Source organism: Neofelis nebulosa, chromosome 10 (assembly GCF_028018385.1).
Source record: "Neofelis nebulosa isolate mNeoNeb1 chromosome 10, mNeoNeb1.pri, whole genome shotgun sequence".
NCBI classification, from domain to species: domain Eukaryota; kingdom Metazoa; phylum Chordata; class Mammalia; order Carnivora; family Felidae; genus Neofelis; species Neofelis nebulosa.
This window is the reverse complement of record NC_080791.1, coordinates 46,794,392-46,819,341: the sequence shown is the minus strand read 5'-3', so window position 1 is coordinate 46,819,341 and position 24,950 is coordinate 46,794,392. Positions and strand designations below refer to the sequence as shown.

The 24,950-nt window shown below is 38.2% G+C and overlaps 2 protein-coding genes across 28 annotated transcripts in view; one reads left to right on the top strand and one right to left on the bottom strand.

Moving 5' to 3' along the window:
* Positions 1-3,756, bottom strand: part of SYTL2 (synaptotagmin like 2) — a 153,470-nt gene extending 149,714 nt beyond the window's left edge. For 7 of the 16 annotated variants that reach the window (XM_058687589.1, XM_058687587.1, XM_058687584.1 and 4 more), the window contains exons 1-2: positions 3,620-3,755; positions 1,270-1,330 (exon numbers count right to left, since the gene is read on the bottom strand). The gene's annotated coding sequence lies outside the window, so the exon portion shown is untranslated. Of the gene's footprint in view, positions 1-1,269; positions 1,331-3,619 lie in introns of all 16 variants that reach the window. The other 9 variants (XM_058687597.1, XM_058687598.1, XM_058687600.1 and 6 more) reach the window with 6 other exon arrangements.
* CCDC83 (coiled-coil domain containing 83) overlaps positions 1-24,950 on the top strand; it is a 68,093-nt gene that overhangs the window by 17,369 nt on the left and 25,774 nt on the right. For 2 of the 12 annotated variants that reach the window (XM_058687616.1, XM_058687606.1), the window contains exons 1-5: positions 3,849-3,980; positions 4,258-4,333; positions 10,299-10,421; positions 16,519-16,603; positions 21,658-21,820. In XM_058687616.1, the coding sequence (XP_058543599.1) occupies positions 10,327-10,421; positions 16,519-16,603; positions 21,658-21,820 (343 nt within the window). In that variant the 5' untranslated portion in view covers positions 3,849-3,980; positions 4,258-4,333; positions 10,299-10,326. Of the gene's footprint in view, positions 1-3,848; positions 3,981-4,035; positions 4,334-10,298; positions 10,422-16,518; positions 16,604-21,657; positions 21,821-24,950 lie in introns of those variants that run through there. The other 10 variants (XM_058687608.1, XM_058687613.1, XM_058687611.1 and 7 more) reach the window with 10 other exon arrangements.

Here is a 24,950-nt window from a genome sequence, read left to right as displayed (position 1 = left end):
CATTTCTCTTGAATAAATATCTAGGAGTGGGGTTGCTGGGTCATACTGGAGATAGATGTTTCAACTTTATAAAAGACCACTCAATTGCTTTCCACAATGGTTGTGCCATCTTATTTTCCCAGCAAGAATATATGAAAGTTCTAATTGCTCCCCACCCTTGCTAACACATGGGATTGTCAGTCTTTTTAAGTTTAGCGATTCTATTGGGCGTGTAGCAGTATCTCATTGGGGTTTTAATTTGCATTTCCCTGATGACTAATGATGTTGAGCATATTTTCATGTACTAATTGGTCACTGATATATCTTCTTTTGTGGAGTGTCTATTCAAATCTTTTGGCATTTGTAACTGGTTATTTTCTCACTACTGAGCTTTAGAAGTTGTTTACAAATTACAGATACCAGCCTTTTGTCAGGTCTATGTATTAAAATACTCTCCTCCTCAGGGCACCTGGGTGGCTCAGTCAGCTGGGCGTCTGACTTCGGCTCAGGTCATGATCTCATGGTTCTTGAGTTCAAGTTCTGTGTTGGGTTCTTTGCTAACAGCTCAGGGCCTGGAGCCTGCTTCAGATTCTGTGTCTCCCTCTCTCTCTGCCCCTCCCCCACTCGCACTCTGTCTCTCTCTCTCTCTCTCTCTCAAAAGTAAACATTAAAACATTTTTGTAAAGAAATATTTTCCTCCAGACTGGCTTGCCTTTTCATCTTCTTCAAACTGACTAAAGAGCAGAAGTTTTTAATTTTGATTAAGTCCAAATTATTATTTTCTTTTTTTTTAATTCATGCTCTTGGTGTCCTATAAAAGAAATCTTTGCCTACTCAAGATCACAAAGATTTTTCTCCTATGTTTTACTCCAGAAGTTTTATAGTTTTAGCTTTTATGTTCAGATCTATGATTCACTTTGCGTTAATTTTTTCAAGGTGCATAGTCAGGTCAAGACTCATTTTTTTCCCAAACATATGCAATAGTTACAGTAGCCTTTGTTGAAAATACTATCCTTGCCTCTTTTATTTAGCTTGCCACTTCTGTCTGAAGCAACTACCTATATGTGTGTGTATGTATATATATAAAATAAAATATATAGTCAAATATATGTAAATATATGTATATATATTTTTGTGTATCTATTTCTGGATATTTTTGTCACATTCTATTGATCTGTACATTTACCTATGTAGTCATATTTTAAAACTGCCAAACGCATAGCAACTCACTGTAGCTGAACTGGTCTCATGACATCAGACACCAAAGCCCTTAGGCATGGTCCATATTACCTGGCTCAGGCTCCTGGGAGATGGCATGCTGGCTCCTGCTTACCATTCTGGGCTCCTCTCCCTCAGAGAGAATGAAGAGATCATAAAAAATTAGTAAGGAGGAGGAGGTATGTGGGGAAAAAAAGAGATGTGATCTCTTTTTGCCAGAGTTCTGGTCATTCAAGTTAAACTCGGTGTGAAGAAATGAAGATATGAGGAGAGATTGCAGAGCTATGTCTCTGGCCTAAAAGAAAAAGTTAGGACCCATATAAGTTAGATGGGAAACAATCCCATTTTACAATATTGAAACATGCCAATGGATGTTGCATCACAACACAATCCCCTCTATGGGTTTGTTACAGTGTCTGCATAAAGGTAATGTAAGCCTTTCCTCTCAAGAGAATATTTTACTTCATGACTTTTTTTTAAGTTTATTTATTTATTATTGAGACAGAGACAGCGTGAGTGGGGGAGGGGCAGAGAGAGATTGAGAGAAAGAGAGAATCCCAAACAGGCTGCACACTTTCAGCACCGAACCTAACGTGAGGCTCGAACTCACAAAACCGTGACATCATGACCTGAACAGAAACCAAGAGTCAGAGGCTTAACTGACTGAGCCACCCAGGCACCCCGACTTTTTTTTTTTTTTTTTTTGGCAAAACACCTATTTAATTATCTCATATTTGTCAGGAACAAAGTTTTTGAATAAGAAGTTATCAGGGTTTTTCTGTTTCTGAAAAGTAACCTTATTTTCAGTAAACTTTCTGATTTACTAAAAGTTTTAACTGGTTTACAAAGTCAATATGTTAATCACTAGCTCAGGCGTCTAAAAATTATTGTGAGATTTAACATGAATGCATTTAGTTGATTGCTGTAGGGTCTGTTTGCAGAGGTAGCGATCCTCAGTAAAAGTGGGTGAAAATTTTGAAAAAGTATAAAATGTTTAGCAACTGTGCATACCAAACAGGTTCTCTGGCATTTTGCCAAATCAGACAACATATCTGGCTCTTTCTACCACAGAAACTCTCCTACCTGTATTTCTACATCACTCAACATGGCAGAGCTAACAGAAAACCAAAGTCAAATGAGGAAACTTGGCAAATGATTATCTGGCTTCACTGTTTGACCACTAACTGGCAAATACCATAACAAAAACTGCCCAGGAGATAAATGAGGGGATAAGAGTACATTTTTGACCCTGGATCCAGGCTCTCATGGAAGAAGCAGGTCTAAGATTTATAGGAAATGATTTGGGAATGAGTTCAACGTACTGAATAATCACAAAATTGTTTTTCCATTTAACAAAAATAATCCCCACGCTTCAAAAATTTTGGTGGTAGCTTTTTTTTTTCTCCTGCAACAGCACTCTAATATTTTTACCCCATAATCCCACCTGTTGGTATTCTAGTTAAGACCAAGTACTTGAAAACCTTTATCATATTTGTAGATCCCAGCAACCTGCTGGCATTTAACAAATACACAACACTGATGGAAATAAAGGAAGGTCCAAATGAGGTAAAACACATAAATTGTCTCAAACTGGTTATTTTTTGGATGACTTTTTACTGATGAGAAAAACTCTCTCAGCCAAAAGCTAATATGCGTATTAACTGCTTCAATTCCCTTCTTTTAAGAAGTTCTGAATTTGTTATTAATATAACACAGCACTAGTTAGAAAACATATGATAAACTAGTTTTTAAAAATCGAATTCAAGAATGCCAAACTGGGTGACTAATAAGAGTGGAGGTTCCAGGGAGCGCCTCACTTCGTCTCCCCAGGACAGAGGGATAAATAACTGAGTCAGAGGTTAGTGGCCTAAGTAGGTGGTGCCAGGGCGTAAGAAATTGTTGTCTCGAGGCAGATGAGGAAAAATGCAGAAGAGGAAAGGGGAACCTTAAAAGATGTAGGTGTGTGGTGATATTCTTTTCTCAAATGAGGACAGAGCTGCAAAAAGTATCAGGAGGGGCAAAGACGAACCTGCGTTGGCTTCTCGAGGTTTAGGAGCAAAAAAAGTAAAGCGAGAAGCAAAAGAGGCAAGATCTTTCAGATCTTTCAGGATCTTTCAGAGCTGGACATTATCATACAAGCACTTAATCCAGGGGGTTGCAATTCTGTCTGGAGCCAAACCCGAAGGAACTTTTACACAAAACAAGAGCAGAGAGAAGACAAGCCTTGGTCGCTGAAGGGCAGAGTGCGGCAGAAGCCCTCCACGCGCATACACCCCTTTCCCCATCCCGTGAGCTGCTAGGAAACCCAGAGCGGTCTGTGCCTCAGTTTACAGCGGAAGAAACAGACACACAGACCCACGTGACCCGCTCACGGTCACAGAGCAGAGCCGGCTGTCACGTCTCCACACAACTCACCACTTACCGGTTTGCCACTCCAGGGAGGCAAGGAGGGAGTTGTGTGTTTCACGGAATCAACAGGGGAGTCGTGGCGGTCAAAATCACGCGGGGAGAAGGCGGGAGGACGCGATCTCGGCTGCGAAGGCGGCCGTGCGTGCCCTTCGCCTGGACTCTTCCCCGTGCGACCACCAGGTGGCGCGCCCGGCCCGTGGGTCGCGGCGGCGCGTGGCGGAGTGGCGGGGGGGAAGCCCTCGCGAGCCCATCGCCTAGGAAACGGAGGGCTAGGCTACAGCCGGGGAGTGGGTGGGCCTGGTCCGCGGGCAGGACGCGAGTGCTACCTGCGGGCCGACTGCAGTGCATCCGCGCCTAGAAGCGGTCGAGGGAAGGTAGGGAGACTGGCTGGACTCCTCGCTCGACCCCTGACTCCTTCCAGTCTGGCACTTAAGACTTTACATCTCCGTCACACCCCCACCAGGCCTGGGGCTTGCTCTACGCCCAAGCGGGCCTGGGGTCGCTCCCTCCTGGCGTCCTCCACCAAACCCTGCTCCTGGACCGTTGGAAACCGCCGGGAGGGGTTCTCATAGGCCCGCCCCTCTTCAGGAAGGAGACAGTGAGGGAGATTTTTTGAACTGATCAAAATATTAACCTCTCTTCGCCTTGCAGTAGAACCCCCGGTGACTTGCTGATTTGCCCGCCCTTCGAGATCTGTTCCTGAGGGCAGGATCTGAATGTGATTCAGGTTTGTGACCTTAATGGTGCCCTCACAGCCTCTAGCACATAGGTGTTCAGTAAACTAATCCTTCCATTTGTGTGGAGCTTTATCGCTTGACAGTATTCCTAAAGCATTTGAGCCTCATTGATAACCCGGACAGGAGGTAGGAAAGATGGAAGAGAACTCAGGGTCAGAGGGGATTAGAGACTCAAGGTTATAAAACTCACTAGTGGAGGAGCCAGAACTAGACTCAAGTCTTGCTTTGCTTAGTGCTCTTCTCACCGAATTCCTGGTCTTGTGAATGCGTTTTGAGTGAGGACTCACACCTCCCTCCAACCTTCTCAGAGCCATCATGGAGCCCTCCCACGAAAGCTCTAAGTGTTGCTGATGACCTCCCCCCCACCGCCCCCACTCTCCTCCACAGTCCATAGATTGGCTTTAGCTCCTTGCCGTGGATCCTGCAACATCCTGTTCACAGGATGCTAGGTTTCTTTCTTTTATTAATGTTAGATTTGTACAGTACTTTGTTCTTCACTCCCCTTCTTGCTCCATGATTAATTCTCTGCTGGGCAAGAGAGAGTTGAGGAGGTGGTTGGGTAGTGTGAGATGTCCCATTGAAGGAAAAAAAAAAAAAAAAATATATATATATATATATATATATATATGTGTATATATATATATATGCATATATATACATATATATACACATACATATACATACATATATATATGTATGTGTATATATATATGTATATATATATATATATGTGTGTATATATATATATTTCTGTTAAGGCAGAGAAGGAAAACAATAAACCTGGGTATTTATCACTGTGTGTGTGATAATTGCTTATGGATTTCCTTACTGCCACCCCAAGACCTGGCCCCAGTAGATCTCTTTGTATTCACCACTGCTCTCTGAAAATGGAAGCCCTTTGGTTCTCCTCCACCATCAGAGTTTGAAAATACTACATGTATTTCCATTATCCTCACAACATTCTTTTCATAATTATGTCTCTTTTATTTTGACATTTCTAAGCTTGAAGGACAGCAGGAGTTGGGGAAAAAATGTAGTAGTTCTGGTTGCTAGAGAAATTAGTATAATATAATGCTTCTCAAACTATTTGTTATTAGCAAATCTGGATCAGAAGATAGACCAATTCAGAAGCTAAGTGTAATTCGGGAACTGCAGTTCAGAAATGTCCCACTGACCAAAGGATTTGTATGGGTGAAAAAAATACATGGTAATATAATGTACATCACCAATTAGGCATGTGAAAGTTGAAAGTGTTATTTATCCAGATATTTTTAAATATCTTGATTTGAATATTTGGTTGTTTAACATATCTCCAAACTGGCTGTGTTTTACATTTTAAAGCTGTTTTGGGCTGTATATACATAATCTATACAAAAAAAGGACTGAATTTGTTTTAAGCTAACTTTTAGGTAATATTCTCACTACTAAAAGGCTTTAAATGAATTCAGCGCTTTTTAACATACACTGAAGAGCATTTCTTTTTTTAAATGTTTATTTATTGATTTATTTTGAGAGAGACAGAGAGCACAAGTGGGAGAGAGGCAGAGAGAGAAGGAGAGAGAATCCCAAGCGATGTGGGGCTCAATCCCACAAACCATGAGATCATGACCCAAACTGAAATCCAGAGTCAAATGCTCAACCGGCTTAGCCAGCCAGGCACCCCTACACTGAAAAGCATTTCTAAAACATTTAAATATTGTATTAACAATATGTTCTAGCATAAGTGAGAATTTGAATTTAAAAGTGATTTACTTTCTAAATTCAGGGTATATACAACATTACGAGAAAATAAATAGGGCCATGGATAAAGAAAGTGAGTATACATTATTTGCAGGTCATTCAAATTAGACATTTATTGAGCATCTACTTTGTGTCCAACAAGGTATGTTCCAACATATATTTTGAAAATATATTTTGAAAATATATATTCCAAATATATGTTCCAACATATATTTTTGAAAACCCAAAGATGGTTTGTTGAAGTGGTTAGTTGTTATTCAGTATTAAAGGTATTATATTTTGTTGCAAATGAGCATATAACACCATGAATGCTTTCAAATATATATTGCAATTAACACTATAATGGGATACTACTACATTATTATTATTTATTAGACATACACATTTAGAACTAGTTAATGGCAGAGCCAGTACTGGATAGACTTCGAGACTTCCCACACCCATATAGAAATCTTTTCACTAAATCATGCCCTCAATCTCTGATGAAATCTTATTCAGAACTTTTACCGTTACTAATGCTGTTAAGTAAATATCTTCCATTTTAATCCACATAACAAACATCAGAATCCATTTCAAATGTCAAAAAAGCTATTAGAGCAGAGCTGCCATCCCTCTCAGCCTCCACAAAATTTGGAAAGAGTCATTAGGAGGCTTCTGGATATTCATGGCTCCACAAAGTCATGAAAAAAGTCATTAGGAGCTTTCTCAGTATTGAGGCAGGATCCTGAGAATGCACCCTTTGGTTTTTTGGGGGGGTAATTTTGCAGAGTCAAGTAAAGCATTATGGGATAACAGTACATTTGAATAAGATGGCTATTCTATGTCCATTTAGAAGTCTAAACAGACTTCTTCCTTTCCACTGAGAAGCATTTGGGGAATATGTTTTGAAAAATTTTCTGACAGAAAGTGATTATGGAGTAGGCTCTGAAAAGGCTGGAGACCTGAGTCTTTCAAACCTAGCCTCCTCGCCTGCCATCGCTCCATGGCATATGTTATGGAATGCCCAAAGAGCATTGGGAAAGAACAAACAGATAGTACAAAAGGTCATACAGTGAGCAAAGATCTCCAAAGCATTCATTGCCTGCACAATCTTGCTAGCCTTTTAAAGTTGTTCATTATTTTTTTTTCAACGTTTTTTATTTATTTTTTTGGGACAGAGAGAGACAGAGCATGAACGGGGGAGGGGCAGAGAGAGAGGGAGACACAGAATCGGAAACAGGCTCCAGGCTCCAGGCTCCGAGCCATCGGCCCAGAGCCTGACGCGGGGCTCGAACTCACGGACCGCGAGATCGTGACCTGGCTGAAGTCGGACGCTTAACCGACTGCGCCACCCAGGAGCCCCTGTTCATTATTTTTCTTAAAGTCCTACTAGAGTATGCTTCTTTCTTCCTATCTGAGTAGAGACTTGCCTCTTCCATATGTTATAATTAAGGACCAGGTAACGTGCCATGCACAGAGCAGGCACCAGATAGATGTTTGCAGTTACTGACACACAGATTAGGTGTCCATCTGTCAAGAATTATTCTTCATAAAACCTCCTGGAAGATAACCTACATTACTGTGTGAATATTTTTCTAGGGTCCTCACCCTTTGCTGAGATAGAAGTCCTCTAGGTGGACAGGAACTGTAAATCCTTGTAAATGTTTATGAAAATCCCCATTGTTTGTAGGACATTATCAAATGTAGAAGGACATTCTGAATAATGTCATTAGCTCATTGCAAAAATGCATCTATTAAGAAAGAGGCCAATCCTCTGCTTACTGATTTTCTGGAAAGTATGTAAAACAACGAATCTTAAAATAGTTTATGGATAAATAATTTGTGCTAATGGATCCACATTTTCACTCATAGTTTGTTAAAGTGCTTTGCCATGAGTTGCAGTTAGGTAACTAATAATACTTTAGTCAGAGAGCTGAAAACTTAAGAGCCAGGTAACTGAGGTAATGAGCAAGATGAGGTCATTTTTCCTCCAGCACCAGATGGGTATTATAGATGGAAACTCTAACACTTGATCTCCTCCATATGACTCAGAAGGAAAATTAGAGATCAATGTTAACATTTGTTTTAACTTTTAAATAAAATATTTATAGTAAAACAATCACTGTTAAGTAGTAAGTTATTGTTGCAAAATGATACACTTGTCAGCATGTTATCTCTTTGCGCAATAGTCAAGTTAAAATTTCTAATTCTAAAATAGAAAATAATATAAAAATTCAACTCTGCATCTAAAACAAAAAAAAAAGCAATTTTTACTCAACTTACAAGTTTCTGTGAACTGTGATGGGAGAATGACACATTTTATTGTGTAGTTTATGAAATTATTCTCAATACTTTCATATCTGAGAAGATACCACTTAATATATTACTCTGTGTTAATGTGTTAAATCTTTTTGTTGACAGCTGTGTGCTTTTCAGTTGGAAAGTATTATATAGTATGTTTGCATTCACATATACTCGAATCTGTTAGAATGTAGAGATGAGCACACTGGCTGGAAAAGAAAAGTCTCAGACACAAAGACTGAGCCTCACTGGAGGTCTAGGTGTGAAAACAGCATGTCTAGGAAAAAGTGTTTCATTTCAGAGACATTTTCCACTGTGGATCTCAGTGATCTATGTAGATTGCCGAGTCAGTGACCCAAGTCAATGATGAAGGTTGACAATAGCAAACCACATGGATTAGTTTTTCCACACATCATTATACTTGGCATTGGGTAGACATCCTCTGCTTTAGTTACCCAGAGTTTGAAAAAGCCTGATCTGGAGCTTTAACTAAAAGGGCATAATACTTAACTAAGCTCTTTCTGTATGTCACCCACTATGCTAGGTGCTTTAAATAATGGCTTATTTAATCCTTATAACAGCTTTTAGAGTATGATTTTTGCTCTTAACTTATAGATGATGAAACTGAAGCTCAGAAAGATTAAGTCACCTACCCAAGGTCACATAGATAATAGGTGGTGGATATAGGATTAAAACATGTCTGCCTGATTTATCCATCCAGTTTTTCCTTTGACAAGGACTTACTGTGCATCTACTTGTGCTAGGTGGGGAATAGAGTAATGCACAATAATTACATCATACCCACTCTCATGGACTTCCCAGCCATCTAAATAAATAATTACAAAGGTTAAATTCTTTCTACCATACCCAACTACTACTACTTTGATTGAAGCTTAGGCACTTATTTTTTTTAATTAATGGAAATTAGAAGATAAAAATCTGTTAAGATTATAATCTGAAAAGAAGCACTTTAGTACCTATACAAAATCCATCAAGTATTCCTGTTCACTATAAAAATCTGTGAACAGTGGACCTGATTTTTCACTCTTAAAAAATATTATTTTTGAGAATTTTTTATTAGATAAAAAGCAATCGATAGCTGATGAGCAGTGACTGCTAAATATTACATTATTATTATTACTTTGCATTTGTAAACCTTTTAGCCATTTAAAAAAACATTGGAATATGTGCTTTTATTTGCTCTAACAACCCTAGCCATACCTAATTCTTTTGGATTCTAGTTTCTTTGGATTCTAGCTCACAGAAAATTGTGCTTTTTTGTTTTGTCTTAATTAAAAAAATTAACAGACATTTCCTGAGCTGTTATTATATGCAGTAACACTGTGGAGAAATAAAATGACTGGAAAAGTATAGTCCTTGTTCTTAGAAAAGCTTGATAGGGACAAGAGATGTAGATGGATAACATAAGGGGGTGAGTGTCTTAGAAAGTTTGGGTAGGAAAGGGTACCTGGGTGGCTCCGTTGGTTGAGCAGCTGACTCTTGATTTCGATTCACATCACGATCTCACAGTTCAGTTCCTGGGATGAAGCCCCACTGCAGGCTCCACACTGACACCAGGGAGCGTGCTTGGGATTCTTTTTACCCCTCCCCTTCCCCTTCCCTCTCCCCCTCCCCCTCCCCCACTGCACATGTGAGCATGTGCGCTCAAATCTCTCGCAAAATAAACTTTAAAAAAAGAAAAGAAAATGTTTTGGAATGGGGAAATGCTGTACTTGGTCCAAACAGAACTTACTAGACTCAAGAATCCATTGATTCACTGATGTCCCAGCAATGTGGTGGATGATAGGTCTGATAGGTTTCCTAGCCTGGAAAAACAGTTTTAAATTAAGTGCTGGCAGTTCCTTATCTTGAGTAAACACAAGTAGAGGGGCAAAGACAGAATTTATTTGCTTTTCCTACTTCTTTTCTAAACAGGCATACCTCTTACTAACGAAGCAACACAATGGACAACACAGCGAAAGCAAATAAAAAGGATATTCAAAATGAGCCACCCAAAGAAATCCAATTGCCTACCAGTGAAGCACTTCTAGACTATCAGTAAGCTTAGATTATGAAATCCAAACATCCCCATATGCAAATGGAAATCATTGTTAAAATTCATATAACTCCAAACGGACAGTAATGCACTCAAAAGTTGTCAAGAGAGCCAGACTAGAGGTAGATTGGAAGCATAATTGAACTCTTGTGCTATGTGCAGACTTTTTTTTTAAGTTTTGAAACTTTGACTATAATATATTCCAAGTAGTAGCTGTGAAACCACATTCATTAATGTGGTTTTGGATCTCTCTCTCCCTCCATTGTATTATTGGTCACTCTCCCACATACTGTGTACACTTTGTATATAACAGCTGGCTGGCTTACCTCTTAAAATACAACAGAGAATAGTTAGTGTCATCTCCAGTGGCTACAGATCAAATCCAAAAGATAGAATTATTTTTAATAACAATATTTCTTAATGTCTCACTCCCAGGAGCTGAAGATAAAACTAAAGGTAATACCTATTCTATATTTATGTTTTCATAGATAGTAAACTGCTGGAGAGATTTTGAACCTCAGCTTTTGACACAGCGTAGGTGTCTTAATGTGTAATTCTTAAGGAGTGAATGAATTCATTTCATTCTTTTACACACAAGAATGTACTTCATAACCCTCAACAAGGTAGGTTTAGAAGGAACATACCTCAACATAATAAAGGCCATATATGAAAGCCACACAGCTAACATCACAGTCAGTGGCAAAAAACTGAGAACTTTTTCAGGAAGGTCAGGAACAAGGTCAGGAACATGACAAGGATGTACACTCTTCCCACTTTTATTCAACATAGTCCTAGCCACAGCAGTCAGCTAAGAAAAACAAATAAAATGTATCCACAATGGTAATGAAGGAAGAAGTAAAACTCTATTTGCAGATGACATGATACTATATATAGAAAACCCTGAAGACCCCAGCAAAAAACTACTAGAACTGATTGATTTATTCAGTAAGGTCACAATTTACAAAATAAGTATACAGAAATTGATTGCATTTCTATGCACTAATAATGAAGTTGCAGAAGAAGAACTTAGCAAAAAAATCCCATTACAACTGCACCAAAAAGAATAAAATAGCTAGGAATAAACTGAACCAAGGAGGTAAAAGACCTGTACTCTGAAAACTATAAAACACTGATGAAAGAAATTAAAGATGACACTAACAAATGGAAAGATATTCTGTGCTCATGGATCAGAAGAACAGATATTGTTAAAATGTCCATACTACCTAAAGCAATCCGCACATTTAATGCAATCCCTATCAAAATACCAACAGCATTTTTCACAGAACTAGAACAGATAATCCTTAAATTTGCATGGAACCACAAACAACCCTGAATAACCAAAGAAATCTTGAAAAGGAAGAACAAAACTGGAGGTATCACAATCCCAGATTTCAAGATATACTACAAAGCTGTAGTAATCAAAATAGTATGGTACTGGCACAAAAATAGATACATAGATCAACAGAGTATACATGTGTGTGTGTGTGTGTGTGTGTGTGTGTGTATATATATATATATATATATACACACACACACAATGGAATATTATTCAGCATTATTATTCAACATATACAATGGAGTATTATTCAGCCATAAAAAAGAATAAAATCTTGCCATTTGCAACAACATGGATGGATCTACAGAGTACAATGCTAAGTGAAATGTTAAAGAAAGACAAATACCATATGATTTCACTTATATGTGGAATTTAAGAAACAAAACAAATGAACAAAAAGAAAAAAAAGAGAGAGACAAGCCAAAAACACGCTCTTAACTATAGAGAACAAATTGATGGTTACCAGAGGGGGGTTGGTAGGGGTATGGGTGAAATAGGTGATGGGGATTAAGAGTACACTTAACATGATGAGCACTGAGTAATGTACAGAATTGTTGAATTGATATATTGTACATGTGAAACTAATATAACATTGTATGTTAACTATACTGGAATTAAAATTTTTAAAAAAGCATGTACTTCATTCATGCATTTACTGAACAAGTACTTGAATATTTACCAAGTCCAAGGCAAGTGCTAAAGGACAACAACAAAGAGAAAACCTGGTTCCTGCCCTGATGAGACATGGGAGACAGACATTAGACAACTAATTCAAGCTTTTTTTACAAAATTGCATAGCTGCAATTAAGACACTATAAAAGAAAAGTGTAAGGTCCTGTGTAACAGTTTAACTAAAGGTTTAAACTATGGTCAGAGGTGTCAGGAAAAGCTTGTTGAGGAAGTGACGTTGGAGCTGATCTCTGGAAGGGGAATAGGTATTATGGAGAGATAAAGTAAAAGAGAGAAAAGCTTATGGAAAAAACGCTGGAGTGAGGGAGAGGTTTCACAGCCCAGGAACTGAGAGAAGGCAGAGTGAGGGAGAAAGGGTAAGACTGAACTGATGATGTATGCAAGGGTCAGATAAACCGAGTCCAGTGGAATATTTGGGAGTCAGTATGAGAAACTATTTATTGGAGAGGAACAAGACTGAAAGTGGGGAGCCTGGAATGCTGGTGACTAGCCTGTGACACTGGGCTTCAAGAGATTTGTTTTTAACAACATTCAGATAAAATCTACCTCCTTCTTGAGAAACTCCAAATCTATCTGTTCTTTTTAGAGGGCAGTTGACTGAAAGGGTCAGAACACTGAGAAACCCAAGAAGGGACTTGTGACAAAGCTCCCTTTTATTTTTTACTTGAGATAACATTAAGTTATAACCAGAAACTACCCACACTCATTTGTCAACATAACTGAAAACTTCCCTCATCTCATCTTCGGAGAGGTGGACAAAAAGGCTCTAGGAATACAACCTGCTCTCTAATTTGCTGCCCTGGTTTACAGTGATGACATCCAAATACAACCGTTTCTCTTGTAGGTCAGTCAGAGGCCAGTCTTTAACAGAGGTTTACAAAAAGACAAACATTTAAAAATTCTCATGATCTAGCACAAGATATAAACTGAACATCTCATGCTTTTGTTCTCTGCTTTGTTAAGACTAAATAATCTCATGGACTGAAACAGTCGAGGCCTGACTGTACCATACTCTGCTAGTGACACTTGACTCATTCCAGGTGTTCCCAGGTGACAGAACTTTTGTCACATGACAAATTGGCCAAAACACCCACCTCACCATCTGAGAAAGGATTGCCCAAGGGTCCCCTGGAAGTATCTTCCTTCTCTCTTACACAATCTCATTTTAGAACAAAGAGCTGGGAGCACGTAGTAGGTAATCAATGACTTCTGAACTGAACATTTTTTTAAATCTATCCCAAGAAAATAAGGTCATGAACCTCTATGATTGTGAAGAGCTGAGACTGTCAATGCCAAATCTATAAAGTGACACCATTTCTAGGTAATGGTGGTTTTTATTTTTTCCTTTGTACTTGTTTTTCCCCCAGTTTTCTACAATGTGTGAATAGACCTAGAAATAGGTATAGATATTATTATAGGTTAAAAAATAGATAAAAGTATAAAATTTTTAAATCCAGATTTATCTATTTTACTTCTGAGAATTTTCAATGAAATTGCATGGAGGGAGAAAGTTGACACATTAATAACACTTTAATAATACAGTGAGGTAAGGGGGAAGGTGACACCTTGTATTACTAACCATTTCATATCACTGTGCTTCAGAATAATGTGTATCCTTTCCAAACGGCTTTAATATCTATTATCTCATTAGTTTATCCAACTTGCTTCAGCATTTAGTGTGACATGTGGGCTACTATGGCATCTGAGAAAGTTATAAAAAGGAAAAAGTATATAGAGAAGAGTGAAGCTTGAACTCCCACAGTGGCTAAGAGTGTTGAGTTCTGAAGTTCAGTTTCATCTTCATGAGACCTAAGGAGGTTGAAGTAAATTCCAAGGAAAGACTCAGCTAACTTAGACCTATGACTACCATGTGAGCCACAATTGATCCAATGAAGCCACCAAAATCTTTTGGGCATCTCAGAATCTCCCCCAGGCCTGCCGGTGCCATTTAGATCTTTCTGAACAGCTCACTGCAGAAGGAACAAAAGACAGAGCCCTAGGTCATTTGCCCCTAACTGCTCTGAGCAGAGGGGTGGTTGGCTGAAGTGTAAGGTTGCCAGATATAGCAAATAAAATTACCGGATGCACAATTAAATTTGAGTTTAAAATGAATATGAAATAATTTTTTTTAATGTAAATTTGTGCCATGCAGCAGCTGGGGTTGGGGCAGGATGTAGTCTCTGGACCCATCTTTGTATACTCAGTCATCAGCAGCGAAGGCTCTCAGCTGAAGCCATTAGTAAGTCTATTAACTAGACCATCCAAAGACTCTTTCAACCAATGGAGACTACATATTTGAGATTCATTTGCCTGCTTCACCCATACTGAGAGTTAGGTTGCCATATTTGTAATTGCAGAAATTGCCTAATGTGTGAACATTTGCATAGCCTTTTTTCAAATAATTCTCATAATATTTTTTATTTTTCTCCTTAAAATGGGAGGTAGAGAAGGCGTTCCTTCAAAATTTTTGCATACCTAAGCTTTAGGTGAGAAGTAAAAAGATGGTTTATACCTACCTATAGACTTATTTATTATTATTGTGTGGAAACCACCCTTCCATTTAGCCTGTTATTTCCCCCATAACAATGGGTAAATAATATGATTGTGTGTTTACTCCTTTATTGTCTAATAAAATGTAAGCTCCTTGAGGGCAAGAATCACAGAGGTCTTGTTCAACACTATCTCCATAATGCCATAAACAATACTGGGCACAAAGCAGCAGCTCATTAAATCTTGTTATTTGTGAATGCATGAAAGGGAACAATGGTCAATTTAAATTGTATAATTTTTGAACTGAAAAACTATAGAGCTCATCCCCTTCAATTCTTTTACCTACAGAAGAGTAAGGCAAGGCCTAACTAGGTGAAGAGTCCTTGGGCAGTTAGTGGAGAAGCAGGCCTGAAATCCAAGTTTCATAGTATCCAAACAGAGTACTTTTGCCACTAAAATGGATTGCTTGTTTTGTTTTTATGTTGCATTTTCTCATTATTGGGAAAGAAGGAGTCTTATTTTTCTCTCTACCAAACATGCAATATCACAAAAATAAATGGTATTTTGGAGGAAGGGCTGAGGATATAAGATTCACTTCAACGAAATTTACTAAGCACTTACTCTATGCTAGAAACATTCACATACAATTTCTTATTTTAATCCTTATAGAATTAGGGCTAGGTATTCTTGTCACCACTGATAGCTTGGAAATTGATACTCAGAGAAGTGACTTGCCTGAGATCATGTAGGTAAGAAGGGACAGGGACAAGATTGAAAACAAGAGTTGCTCAATCTTTAACAGCATCTCTGTTCACTACACCACAGAGGTGCTATATATTTGTTTTGTTTTGTTTTGTTTTGTTTTAATTGAGGCAAGGTATTTACATGAAGTTGTTTCCATTGTGTTACTTTGGTCTCAGATTTAAAGTTACAAGATGTACTGGGTAGTAGAGATATACTTAGCACTTCAAATATTTATCACATAGCCCACATCAAAGTCTTCCTGCACCTTTCTGTCTCTCCTTTGTATCTGACAGATGCTCAACAAATACTTGTTGGGTATTAAAGAAATGTGTTTGTGTCAGGAAAGCTTTTATTATTTATAGAAGAGATGGCGTGCTAAGGAACTTGAACCAAAGATATGCCTAGTATATCTTTCTCTTTCAAGAAGATGTGCCTGCACTTATAAAGCCTTTGTTTTGTCATTTTTGTTTGAAATATTTAGATTTCTAGAAAGCATGTTTTCTGTATGCCCTTCTTTAGTTTCCCTTTAAGCTTAATTATTTATAGATAGTTAGAAAGTATAAAAATTATGAAGTACAAATGGGGATTGATTTAAGAAAAAAAACTTGAAGTTATCTCTCCAATATATATTTTAGTGAGGAAAATATACTCAGAAACACACACACACACATACACACACACACAAATCACTTAAAAAGTTTTCTGATCCCTAAATGGGTTTTTATAATGTATCTAATACTTTATTTCAATTCAAATAATTTAGTTTAAAATTTTAAATTTGCCCCATTAATTTTCCAAGATAAATAATTGTAAAACATCTTATCTTTGTTTATTATCAGCTGTCAAATAAAGGAAAATGCAGTAGAACGGTTTATGGCTCAAATAAAGAGACTTAGAGAAAAGAACCAAAAGTATCATGAAAGAGTGAGTATAACATTTAAAGCTTATATCTAGTTATTAAATATTTACACAAATGTTTTAAAAATTGTGAATTAAGATGACATCTTCTTTAGTGCTTGGAATTGATTAATTTACAATCTAAGTTTTTTGTACATGTAAGGCAAAAGGGTACTGTTGTTCCTATTATATTAATTACAGTGTCGAAGGAAGTCAGCTTGAGCTGTGTTATTTAGACATGATGACATTGAGTCTTGTGTTAAAAATTTTAAGGCTCTGAAACCACATTTATCATTTAATTTCTTATTTAGCCAAATGATAAAACATTGGGTCTCTGTTTTTAATTTCTACATCTTTTTGCTCTTAGATTTTCAGAGTGTGCATATGTAAATATTATTTGAAAAATATAATCTCAGTTGTTAAAATGACTGATGTTTAAGATGATATGTTGTATTTATAAAATCAGATTGAAATGAATATCAAAGTCATGCTGTATATGACTAAGTGATAATTAACACAATTTTTCCCTTAAGGGGATAAGGAAACGCTGAGACTGTTCTCTACTAAAACATTTATATGGACTCTAAAGCTTCCACAGTTAACTGTTTTATTTGGCTTTTGTCTAAACTGACTATATCTACAAGTTTTAATGGAGTCTTGGGTCAGAGACCTAAGATTGCATCCTGACTGTACAACTTAAGGCTGGTAGCATTTTGGCCAAAACTGATGTGAGCCCCAGTTTCCCTCCTATAACATGGGATTCCTGTCTTCCAAATAGGGCTAATTTGGTCATTCATTCAGCAATATTTTGGGGACTAGATATGGTGGTGATATAACTGTGACCCTGACATTGTCGTGATTCTCAACGATCAGTTACTAAAGTCTGTTGATCAGAAACTCAGGTCTGTGGGTGAAAATAGAAAGGGGACGTTTGGTCTAGGTGCTTGGATGCAGGTTCCACATGATGAGATCCACAGCACATTAGATGAGTGAACTGCCATCAAGGACCAATGCACACCATCCCGTGGTCAGCACTGGGACTTCCATTTGGTTGTGGAAATGACATCAGGACTGAGGGATCACTTTCCCATACATAGCCCCTCATTTGAAGCCAGAAACAAAATTCTTATTTTCATGACTATGGGATAGGCCTATGTCTTCTTCTGGGATCATGTGGACCCAGCAGTGACGAACATGGAGAGGCAGACTAGTTCCAGCTATGTATCTATTTCTTTCCATTTATGCGGCTACTGCCACAGTTGAGGCTGCCACCAGCTCTTACCCATCCTTCTTCTATTCAGTACATTTTCCACAGTGCAACACTTTGAATACCGTAAACCTTTCAGTGCTTAAAACCCTACAGTGGCTTTCTATGGTACAGAAAATTAAATCCATGCTCCTTACTAAAGTCTTTGAGGCCCTACAAGATCTGACCTCTGTTCACCTCTCCAACCTTGTCTCCAGTTGTTCCACCCTTTGCTCACCACTGCTTCTTTTAAATCTTGGAAAACCCAGTCTTGCTCGTTATTGTACCTTTCTTCAGGCTTTCATCCTCCAGAATGCTCTTCTCTTGGCCAGCTCCTTTTTGTTCCCCCAAACTAAGCTGGAATGCTCCGTACAAATGTATCTCCATTATTAAATTGAAAGCTCTTTAGGGAGCAGAATCAAATCTTACTTACCTTTGTTTCTCCGGAAGGGCCCAGCATGAGTCGGTGTTCGATAAATATTTGTTGAGTTGATTCACACTAACACCAGTGAAGGAAACATTTTTGAGGTCACAGATATTTACTTGCTAAATTAAATATGACTCATTAACAAGACCTACTTTTTCTCTTCCATTAGGTCAAACTCAGAAATCCTTCCTCCCCATCATGTCCTCCTTTGTGTGAATTTTGTTTGGACTGTCACTTCATTGATTATCTTTCTTTCTCTCTGTATGCTCCACTCATGTCATTAGACATTTCATAGTTCACTCTGTCCACTTCCTTACCTCCATTTCATCCTTTCACTCGTGCTATTCCACCACACCTGCTAGGACAGAAGTTATTAATGACCAATTAGCCGGGTCCAATGGCCTCTTTTTAGTCTTTATTTCTCGTGCCTTCATCATCAGCCCTGTCATCTTGAAACTCTCTTTTCCTTTGGCTGCCAGCACATCCTTTAATATTCCCCCATATTCTCCAACCATTTCTTGTTTTTCATTCACTGCTCTTTTCCCGGAACCATCCCTTAATTAGGTATTTTCCAGGGTTCTGATCTCCACTCTTCTCTTTAAATCTAAAGGCCTTACTTAACACTATGGCTTCAAATGCCATCTGTCTGGTGATAATTCTCATATGTATATGTGGCAAATTTTCTTAATACTTATCCACTAAAAACAACTACAATGAGCATATGTAAAAACTGGTGAAATCCAAATTAAATTCTCTAATTTACTTAATACCATTGTACAAATGTCAACTTCTCCATTTTCAGGTGCTGTGGTTATATAAGATGTCATCATTGGGGAAAGCAGGGTGTAGTAAGGCGAAGCTCTGTGTACTATTCTGGCAACTTCTTGTTCTTGCAAATCTTAAAAAGTTAAAAAGGCAGAGCCCATGAGATGGCCTTATAACAAAACAAAATCAGTTCTTTCTTTGTAGTTTATTTATTTAATCTACGTTATTCTATTTTTATGGTGTGATAATGGTTTGCTTTGTAGGATAAATGTCTTTTTTTAAACACATTGGTGAATATAGCTAACTAAATTGTATTTCATATATCACTCAAAATAATTTTTCAGATATAGTGAATTTTGTAACATGTTATCAGACACATGTCCCATCCACTTGTAATTCACTATGGGATTTGGGAAGTTTAATACAGATGCTATTAAATTTATATATAATGCAAATATGATTTAGTCATGTTCATGTAATTTTTGAATACAGTTTTAGGACATATGATACTATTTTAATTTATAAATGAAAATATCATATGTTTTAAAAGGATAGTCATTGTGTTAAAAATTTGATCTAAGAGGACTGGATTCACTTTGACAAGTATTGTGCTAAGTATGGAAAGTAAAAGGAAAATTTGTTGACTCATTACACACTATTCTTTTATGAATTATATGTAGTGGTTTTTAAATGATCACTGTCTTTGGGTATTTTTTGCCTATTTTTCAGCTGGAATTGATTTTGAGGCAATTATTGCCTTACTATAATCACCTAACATAAATAAAATCAGATAAAGATTTATTTAGTATTCGGACTATGTATTCTACTATGTATATAGTATTCCTAAAAAGTATTAGGAATGCAATAATTTGGCAAGGGATATTTCCATTGCTATTATTCAAGTTTCTAAAAATATTTCATTTTCAGATAACTCATGTCGAGCCAAAGTAATTCAATTTATTTATAAGAAAAGCAAAACATGAATCAATTTCATTTAAGAAAATGGAGTTATTTGAGAACTTATTAAAGAGCAATAAATTGTTTACCAGTTGCTAATATTGATTGATCTTCATTTTTTAAATTAAACTTTTTTGAAATAATTACAGATTAGCATGCAGTTATAAAAAAATAATACAGAGAGATCCTGTATACCGATACCTGGTTTCCTATAACATATTACAGAACTATAGTACAATATCACAAGTAGGATATTAACATTAACAATATTGACATTGATACAGTCAAGGCATAGGACATGTCCATTAACACAGGTGTCTCTCATATTATCCTAATATAGCTACTCACTCATTCCCAATTCTGCCCCTTCATTAGCTCCTGGCAACCATTAGCCTGTTCTCCATATTTATAATTTTGTTATTTTAAGAATGTTATATAAATGGAATCATATAGTAAGTAATCTTTGGAGATTGGCTCTTTTCATTCAGCAGAATTCTCTGGAGATTCAGTTTGCTGCATGTATAATTAGTTGGTTCCTTTTATTCATTTTTATTTCATGATATGAATATATCACAATTTATTCAACCATTTACCTTTTGAAAGACATGTGAGTTGTTTCCAGTATTTGGCTATGATAAATACAGTTTTGTAAGCATTGTATCAATGTGAATATAAGCTTTCATTTCTCTGAGATAAATGCCTAAGAGCCTAGTTGCTGAGTTGTATGATAGGCAAATGTTTAGTTTTATAAGAAATTGGCATCCTTTTTTAGCAGAGTAGCTGTACCATTTTACAAAGGAGTCAACTTTCAAGAGGAAGAGAGAAAAGAGGGATAAGGGGGGGAATAGGAGAGCAGAGAAGGAGAGAGTTTGAGAGAGGAGGGGGAGAGCAGATTTAGAAAAAGTTTTTAAAGCTGAGATCTGACAGCATGTAAGGCTCTGGTCCAGATGTGGCATCCTGCCTTGGCTGTTTGGTCATATGAAAAAATTAAAATCCTCTTTATGCTTATGCTAGTTGCAGTTAAATTATTACCTTTGCAACCAAAGCGTCCTTTTTCTGAGTCTGTTGTCCCCATGAAGCTGGAACTCTGACCATGGACACCTCGCCTTACATCTTTTAACCTCAAAATGGAGACCAAAAAACATGTTTCCATCAGTTTCAGTGAAAGTATTTCCAGGGAAGGACTCTGAGCATATGCTTGCTTGAGACAGCATGCTCAACCTGGACAAATCCAGTGGCCAGGAGAAAGTGCCACTGTATTTTGTGTATAGTGTTCACTGATGTACTCCTAGTGTCTAGAAGACCTCCTGGCACATGGTAGATGCTCCATAAATACTGATTAAATGAATGACAATCGCTGGAGAAGAATGGTATTAGTGGGAGATTGAAGAAATTGGCCTCCAAGGTCTAACTTTAATGTTCACTGATCCTATAATAGAGTGATAGACTAGGAAATTAATAACACAATTTTTTAAAATGTAACTTTCTATCCAATAGTTACTATGTTGATGGTTTTAATTTTATTTTGAGTCTTCCATATTCCATAAGCTTTTAGAGATATTGTATAAACTTACTTCATTAAATGTTTTTTTCTCATTTTACAAGCCTCAGTGTGACTCTGTTTTGAGGCAAATCAATGTAAATATTTGAGCAGATGCTGTTACCTACTGTTGATTGTCATGACAGAACAGACGCTTGAAGGATGAACAGACTTGGCACATACGGAACCTACTGAAGGAGCTGAGTGAAGAGAAGTTGGAGGAATTACCAGTTGTAACAAGAGAAGATGTTGAAGAAGCAATGAAGGAAAAATGGAAGTTTGAAAGAGACCAGGAAGAAAACTTAAAAGGTGGCTTAGGAACTTGGAAAATTATAAAGCTGCATCAAATTATTTCTTGAATGTGTTAATGCTTTTGTCTCCTAATATGTTCAAAATGCCACGAACATGTTTCAGATGAGATCATTAACACCACAAGCACACACACGTGTGGGTAAATGGACAGGAGAGGGAAATAACAAGTGGGCAGAGCTACTGAAGCCAAGTGAGGAGGAGGAGGAAGGGCACTGATCAAAAACAAAGACAAAAGAAAACCACCTGGGTCTTGACACTAGATAACATCATGTTAGCTACCACCCTGAAGTCCTCACAGTGGGGATTTGTTCTTTCTTGGGGAAATTCTCTTGTTTGGCAGTTTCTTTGACTTCAACTTCAGTTCAGACTTGGGAACAAGGTGAATATTACCATAAAGCTTCCCCCCACACCAGTATTGCTAAAGGAGCAAACACTCCCATTTAGGTGAAGAGAGGGATTAGAGTTGACCAGGGGGAAGGTTGGCGGACGTGGATAGAAATGATGCTAGGTGTAGAAGATGAAAGACCCAGGATTTACTCTTGTCATGGGCTTAGGAAATACCGTGGTCCTGTGGGGAAGTCGTACATAGCTTTGACACATGCATTAAAAAGAGATTTTCAGGGCATCTGCGTGGCTCAGTGGGTGGAGCAATTGACTCTTGATTTCAGCTCAGGTTGTGATCTCACAGTCATGAGACTGAACCCTGAGTCAGGCTCCACACCAAGCATGGCACCTGCTTAGAATTCTCTCCTCTGCTCCTCCCCAACTTGTGCACTCACACTCTCTCTCAAAAAAAAAAAAAAAATTGTTTTTCATTCCTTTATCCTCAACTTGCTGCTAAGATTTCCAGAACCACTTTTGCCAAGACCTCTATAAGTATCATCTTAGCTAGGAAGCTGGAAAACTTGGGAAAAGACATTGAGTGTTCTCAGGAAGCAGTACTAGAAGCTCGGAGGCAAAACAAGGACTTGCTTCCCTGAATGTGTCCCAAGTATTTCAGAGAGCCCACTTACCCAAGCACTTGACAAAGAGCAAGCACACCATCTGTAATTATTTTTGGTTTTGAATGAAATAGTTAACAACACAAAAAAACGGCAATCAGAAAACTTCATTTTTAGGGGTCTCCACAACTGTTCCCATAAGCCTGTTCTGACCCATCTTCTTATGGGCAATGATGATGTCATGAGGTGGTAGATACTGTATTTCTCAGGGCTCCTTTCCAGGAGAGTTCTACTTATGCTTGGAAGGAGTACTTTAATAAGTCCCTTGAGGTGGGAGTGAGACCACAAAGGATACTCAAATGTGCTCATGAAACTGCCTTCGCAGGGAAATGAGCCCAGCTAGCAGAGGTGTGCCTGTTTATGGTTTGGGCTGAGTGATGGAACGTGTGTGTCATACGAGACTGGCGCCGAGCTGGGTGACCAGGCAGAGAGGAGGAGTGCTGGGCATGGGAGGTGATCCAAGAAAGAAAAGAGCCCACAGGTGCCAAAGGAGAGAGAGGAAAGTGAGAGGGCAGGTGGCTCTGAAAAGGCTTTCTGTTGCAGTTCTGTCAGGTACCAGGTAGTCGCTTACAGGCAAGCCAGTTTGAGGTGGCAGAATCTCAGACCCAGCCAGACCTACAGAGTTAGAATCTGCATTGTGACAGACCCTAGAGGATCCCTATGCATAGGAAGGTTTGAGAAGGACTGAGGTAACCCCTTTTTTTTTCCAACTTAGGACTCTTTAGTCTCAAGGATAAAACTTTAACCCAAACTATAGCCTAAGCTCAAGGAGGATGTTAATTTTTTCATAAAATCAAACAGAAAAGTCAGATTGCTACTGACCTGGACCCACCAGAGCCTCACATGCTGTTAGATTTCAGTTTGTTTTTTTTTTTAATCTATCTCCTCTGCTTCTCCCTCTTTCTTCCCCTACTGTCCTCCTCCTCTACCTCTTATCTTTCTCCTCTCTCTGTCTTCCCCCTGAAAGATGGCTCCTTTAACTGAGGCTATTGTTCCCAGGAGGCTGGAACTCAGACAATAGACACTTCTCACCTTACATCCTTTTAACCTCAAAATGGAGACAAAAGAGACATGTTTTCCACCAGTTTCAGTAGAAGGACTCTGAGCATGTGCCTTGCTTGAGACACATGCTCACCACTGGACAAATCCTTATGTCCAAGAGAAGGGACCATTGTAATTGGCCTACTGATTTGACAAGGGGTAGGAGAAGGGAAGGGAGATAGGTTCTGGGAAAGTATAACAATAGCCGCTACCTCCACCTCTTTTCCAGAATCTTCAGTGACATTAACCAGCCTTCCCCTCAAAGGCTGGATGTGGCCCAGGGCTGAGATAGCAGCAATCTTTTTTTTTTTTCAATATATGAAGTTTATTGTCAAATTGGTTTCCATACAACACCCAGTGCTCATCCCAAAATGTGCCCTCCTCAATACCCATCACCCACCCTCCCCTCCCTCCCACCCCCCATCAACCCTCAGTTTGTTCTCAGTTTTTAAGAGTCTCTTATGCTTTGGCTCTCTTCCACTCTAACCTCTTTTTTTTTCCTTCCCCTCCCCCATGGGTTTCTGTTAAGTTTCTAAGGATCCACATAAGAGTGAAACCATATGGTATCTGTCTTTCTCTGTATGGCTTATTTCACTTAGCATCACACTCTCCAGTTCCATCCATGTTGCTACAAAAGGCTATATTTCATTCTTTCTCATTGCCACGTAGTACTCCATTGTGTACATAAACCACAATTTCTTTATCCATTCATCAGTTGATGGACATTTAGGCTCTTTCCATAATTTGGCTATTGTTGAGAGTGCTGGAGATAGCAGCAATCTAACCAAATAAGAGGACAGATCATCGGATAGGTTATAACAGTATTAATTGTTTAATGGCAACAAGTATCATTTATTAAGGGATTTAAAAATATCTTATTTACATATTTGGAAAAAGGCATGTCTGGAGTCCTTCTGGCCCTCTGTACTGAAGGACATCCCTCTGGCCTGAATGGGGTGTCTCAGTCATTCCATAAACATTTACTGAGCACCAACTAATTGCCAGACTCTGTGCCAAGTGCTGGATTTACACACATGAATAAGATGTGGTCTTGCCTTCAGGGAGCTCTCAAACCAGATGGTGTG